At 32.6% G+C, this 5,584-nt stretch overlaps 1 protein-coding gene across 1 annotated transcript; it reads left to right on the forward strand.

The window, feature by feature from the left end:
• Positions 1 to 823: 823 nt before the first annotated feature.
• Positions 824 to 3,228, forward strand: LOC146922740 (14-3-3-like protein A). Its single transcript, XM_085715531.1, has 4 exons — positions 824 to 1,392; positions 2,163 to 2,285; positions 2,695 to 2,811; positions 2,912 to 3,228. Exons 1-4 carry the CDS (start codon positions 907 to 909, stop codon positions 2,966 to 2,968), a joined length of 783 nt encoding a protein of 260 aa, XP_085571657.1. The 5' UTR covers positions 824 to 906; the 3' UTR covers positions 2,969 to 3,228.
• Positions 3,229 to 5,584: the final 2,356 nt, after the last annotated feature.

The following is a 5,584-nucleotide window of genomic DNA, read 5'->3' on the forward strand; positions in this document are numbered from 1 at the left end:
ACAATGTTTATTGGGAACAGATGGATTGTGTGGAGATCAACATAAATTGATCTAATGGCCAGAACAATTTGAAGCCAAAACCATTAGGATTAGTGTTGGCACATTTTCTTAACATTGTTATTCATATTAAAAATAAGTAAGATAAGTTTACTTACAATTTTGGCCAAATACCTCTCTGAGTCCTTTAAGTTTCACGTTTGTAACAGATAGATCCTTTAAGTTTCAAAGGTTACAGATAAGTCCTTTAAGTTTCTAAGGTTTCAGATAGGTCCTTTAAGTTTCGAGTTTGTTTCAGATAGGTCCTTTATATCAACCTCCGTTAAGGACCTATCTGAAACCTTAGAAACTTAAAGGACCTATCTGTAACCTTTGAAACTTAAAGGACCTGTCTGTTACAAACGTGAAACTTAAAGGACCCAGTGAGGTATTTGGCCTACAATTTTCAAAGAGTTAAGATTCAATTTTATCGAACACAATTTTCTTGAACCCAATTTAGTCATTGACCAAACTAAAACACAAAGTAGGACATTGGTCCTAAGTTTTAATGACAACTGAACTAATTCATCAATGTTATAAAAATTTCAAAGACCACTTTAGATTTTATTTTTGCCTGGCTGAATCATGCATGCCTAAGAAAATTGTAAAAGATGAATTTGGGTCTTCACTCTTGGTCTTCACTCATATTCAAATTCAAATGTATAAATGGCAAATCCGTACAAATTTGGGGGCAAATTAGTGATTTCCGGAATTAAAAATAGTTAACCCTCACCGTCCACTAAAACAAAAAACTGCTATTTCTTCCTCTCATTCACATCCACCCTTTACAAACATTTCTCACAAACACACTCTCTCTCTTCTCTTTCACAAACACTTTCTCTCTCTTCCTTCAACCAGATTCATCCATCCATGGCAACCGCACCAACACCACGTGAAGAGTTCGTCTACATGGCGAAACTCGCCGAACAAGCCGAACGTTACGAAGAGATGGTCGATTTCATGGAAAAAGTAACCGCCGCCGTCGAAAGCGAAGAACTCACCGTCGAAGAACGTAACCTCCTCTCCGTCGCCTACAAAAACGTCATCGGAGCAAGACGTGCTTCGTGGCGTATCATCTCTTCCATCGAACAGAAGGAAGAAAGCCGTGGTAACGATGAACATGTTACCGTGATTCGTGATTACAGATCTAAGATCGAAGCTGAACTTTCCAATATCTGTAACGGTATTCTTAAGCTTCTTGATTCTCGCTTGATTCCTTCTGCTGCTTCTGGTGATTCTAAGGTTTTCTACCTTAAGATGAAAGGTGATTATCATAGGTATCTTGCTGAGTTTAAGAGTGGTGCTGAGCGTAAAGATGCTGCTGAAAGTACTCTTACTGCTTATAAATCTGCTCAGGTCCATTTTTTTCTATGAGATCTAACTTTATATTTATGGATCTGTGTTTTCAATTATTTTTTCATTTTTATTTTTATTCTATTGTTAATTTCATTAATTATTTCATTTTTTGTTATTATTTCATTAATTACTGTTAATTTGATGATTTAGATTCCATTATTTGTTTAAAATATATTGCGATCTATAACTGACTTTAGGTTAGTGAAATTTATCGTAGTTTTTGTGATTTGTGTTTTTTGATGGAAAATGAATGTGATTTGTGTTAATTAGTTTTTTCTTAATGCAATAATTTGTTTTTGGGTGATGTGATCGGTTTGTTATTTTTTTTTTTTTAGAGAAAATGATGTAAGCATGCACTTGATTTAACGATTTTCTTAATTAGGTTAATATAAAAGACTCTCTATGATAAAAGTGATTTTTGAAATGAGTTGAAAATAGGGTATTGTTTATTTTTGGTTTAAAATGAAAGTCTTATAAGATGGAACGTGTGCTAGTTTCTTTTACTTGTTTAGAATATTTGACTATGAGATGCATATTTTGTGTTCTTGTTTGTTTGAAGTGTTTATAGTTTTTGTCCTATCGTGTGCAATGTATCTTTGGTTTTTCGAATATCTGTAGACCGACACCTCTGATCAAAGGTGTGTCTGGTCACGCACATGATTATGTTCAATTAATTTCGTTTTCTCAACTTTTTTACTGGTGTTGTTGTGTTATTGTTGTGTCCATTTGAAGATTTGCGATCTGATGTTTTAATTTGACTCTGTTTGTAGGACATTGCTAACTCTGAGCTACCACCAACTCACCCAATCAGGCTTGGTCTTGCTCTGAACTTCTCAGTGTTTTACTATGAGATTCTTAACTCTCCTGATCGTGCTTGTGGCCTTGCAAAACAGGTTAGTGTTCTAGATACCGAATAATGGGAGATGATGTTCATTTGGTTTGTTGTTTCTTTGAATATGTTTCCTTTTCAATTAAAGTTTGTAGTGGATTTTGTGAAAAAGTATGTGAATTCTGTTTAATGTGAATTAGTTTGATGTGTATTTCAATCTATGTTTTAGTTTCATTAATTTCATTAACGTTTTTGCGGGAGCTTTAGTGCACTGGGCTGCCCTTTTTTATTGTTGATGTGAATTTGTTAGGTTCTGGTAAAATACATACGAAACTTTTAATATTTGTTCCTCAATAAGTTTCGTGTAGCATGTACATGATTCTGTTCTGTTGTTTATGGTGCATGTGCTAATAAACAATCCTGTTCTTTTTCATGTGCTAATGAACAATCCTGTTCTTTTCTATATTCATTAGGCTTTTGATGAGGCTATTGCTGAATTGGATACATTGGGAGAGGAATCATACAAGGATAGCACTTTGATCATGCAACTTCTCCGTGATAACCTCACCCTTTGGACCTCTGACATGCAGGTATTGTATTTTGTATCTTGTAATCTCTTGATTAACTTTTACTTTACAAATCATATTCTTCTGCTTATTGATTTTGGTTTATGTTTTGTTTGGGTTTCAGGATGATGGTGCAGATGAAATCAAAGAAGCCGCACCAAAAGGCGCCGATGAGCAGTAATCATATCGTATTACTGCTAGTTAGTTATTAACTTCTCCTCTATATCATGTTTTGAAAGGGGAGAAGGTACTGATTGAAAATGTTGATGCTACAGAGATTTTAGGCATTCATGGTCTATTTTATGATATATGGATGCACTGGGCCATTTTAGTTTGTTCTTCCATTTGTGTACGTGTTTCTGAATTGCAGCATGTTTTCTTAATGTCACTGAAATTTCTATCATATGAAATTGGTCTAATAACAACTCTATTATAGCAAAACTTCAGCTGATTTTTTATTTTTTTTACTGAGGCGAAGATGTGATCTTTATTTGTGTTTTTACAACGATGCTCAAAATTTATGTTGAGCTTTATTTCAAGCTCTTCACTCTTCAGAAAGGGTTTGAGCTCTGTTTGCATGCAATGCTGTTTAATTTTATAAATATGATTTCAAATTTCCATACCTTGTATGGTCTGTTGACATTAGCTTTTGCATTCGTAAATAGTAGATGAGAGGATATTATAGGAAAATTGAAGATGCAGTCTTGGGCTGTTATCCATATGACAAAATCTTGTTTTTCTTGTATCGATTGGCTTTTCAAGCCAACAGCAATATTGTAATTGCCATCTGAGTTTCAAAACCTAATGACTTGACTGTCTCAACCAGGAGGGGTACTTGTTTTAACAATCGTCACCAGACTAAATTTCAATAAAATCTCCGTTGATTGCAAAAACATGCACACTAATTTGCAAGCTGTTTGTATAACATGGCCCCTAATCTAACATTCGATGAGAGTCCATACAAAACTGTGGTAATGTTAATTTCTATTAACCTGCTGATTAGAATCTTCAGTTTGGGGGGCCTTGCCTCAATTAAAGTAGAAACGTAATCAATTGCTAGTTAATTGCTTATAAAAAAGAACAATACTGCTAGTTTAATTTTTTTTTTTGACGATAGTTAATTGAGAATACTAAACCAAAAGAAAAGAGACGAGACACATGAAATCTATCCATACGAGTCAAACCTCACAAAGATGGGTCATTGAGTCATCTCTATTATTGCGCAAGTTGGACCTTGTACTCGAACATTGATGACAAGTCATAAAAAACGTATAAGCATAGAAAAATAATAACGTGGTCAAACAAAAACAAGAATCACAAACTTTCTTAAGACCTTAAATTGCCACCACATGTGGTTGTAAAGTAGTAGATGCTATGAATGTTAACTGACGGAGGGGATCATAAAAGATGTCCACCACATGTGGTTGTAAAGCAGATCATTCTCTCGGTGAAAATAGTTCGTGAACAAATGCTTCTATTTTCGATCAAAAAATGCTTACATTTTTCTTGTCTTTTTCCCGTTTTAATCCACCATGCTTCAACTCTCCAAAAGCTTCAAGGTCAGGAAATTAAAAGAGTCAGAATCTATTTTAACTAACAAAATGACTATCTATTTATCCTCAAATGTTTTATGACGTTTCCTACAATTAATGATAATGATAAAAAAAAATATATACTAATTTCAATGTGTTATATCAAACAAATAAACACCAAAGTTCAAGATTAACAAATTAAACTTAAGTGTAACAAGAAGCTCGGAGAATCATTTGTTTGCTTTAAACAAGAAGAAAAAACTGTATTAAATTTAAAGTAAAATATCACTTATTTCTTTAATAAAAGATGATGTAAAATTTAAAATTTAACGTTACTAGACTTCAGTTTTTTTTCTTCCAATTATTCTAATGGTTAGATTGACGCCTTTTAAGTGTGGAGAACTAGAAAATTGAGGTTCTAAACCATAACCTATGCAAATAATATCCTGGTAGCTAACAATTGAGTTAAACTTACGTGACCACTAAACTTGAATTTTCATGGATACAAATTATACTTTAGTTTTGAGTAACAAACAATAAGTCGGTTCAAACAATTTATATCAAACATCATTTACAAAAGTTAATTACGATAAACATAATATTTGAGGCATATGCTATAATCATCTAAAAACAAGTTGCATGATATATTTGAGGCTAAAATCAGTTTTTGACACAAAAACTTTAAATACTAGTTTCAAAATCAAGATATTTCACTCATAATGGAAATCTCAATACAAAGTGGAATATGATAAAAAAAGTTACAATCTGTTATAAAAGAAAAAAATAAATTAATTCTACTACGTAACACTCAAATATATTGAAACCAATTATATGTTTCTAGAATCACTTTTGTCTCTTCCAAAATTAAATTCATACATACTACTACAATTAGTCTTCTTTGTTAATCACACCCATACAACTGGTTTTTTGAATTTGTGACAATGGCATCACTCTGAATATCTGACTGCCTACTTTGCTTATTGTTTTTATAGCAACAGGAAACATGAAATTAACGTGCACTTGATTGAAGAACGAAACTGGATATCAAACTAGTGAGCATGATCTGAATTTAAAAGTACAACTTGATAAGTGTTAAAAATACTCCATTAAATAGAGTTCTAGGAGGAGCTGAACTCATTGATTGAATGTGATATGAAATAGCACACAGAACATGCAAAAAAATTGAGTGATGATAAATATTAGGAAACAAACAATAAACTTTTTAAGTTATTATGCATGGGAAAAAGTTTAAACTTTTTTCACGT

This window comes from Medicago sativa, chromosome 5 (assembly GCF_051527215.1).
Source record: "Medicago sativa cultivar Bolivia chromosome 5, Bolivia_mono, whole genome shotgun sequence".
Taxonomy (NCBI): domain Eukaryota; kingdom Viridiplantae; phylum Streptophyta; class Magnoliopsida; order Fabales; family Fabaceae; genus Medicago; species Medicago sativa.

What these genes read in the sequence shown, in the direction of transcription:
- LOC146922740 (XM_085715531.1), top strand. Translation starts at nt 907, where the DNA reads ATGGCAACCGCACCAACACCACGTGAAGAGTTCGTCTACATGGCGAAA. An exon ending in CTGCTTATAAATCTGCTCAG is followed by an intron (nt 1,393 to 2,162) that starts GTCCATTTTTTT and finishes CTCTGTTTGTAG; the next exon opens with GACATTGCTAACTCTGAGCT. An exon ending in CTTGTGGCCTTGCAAAACAG is followed by an intron (nt 2,286 to 2,694) that starts GTTAGTGTTCTA and finishes TATATTCATTAG; the next exon opens with GCTTTTGATGAGGCTATTGC.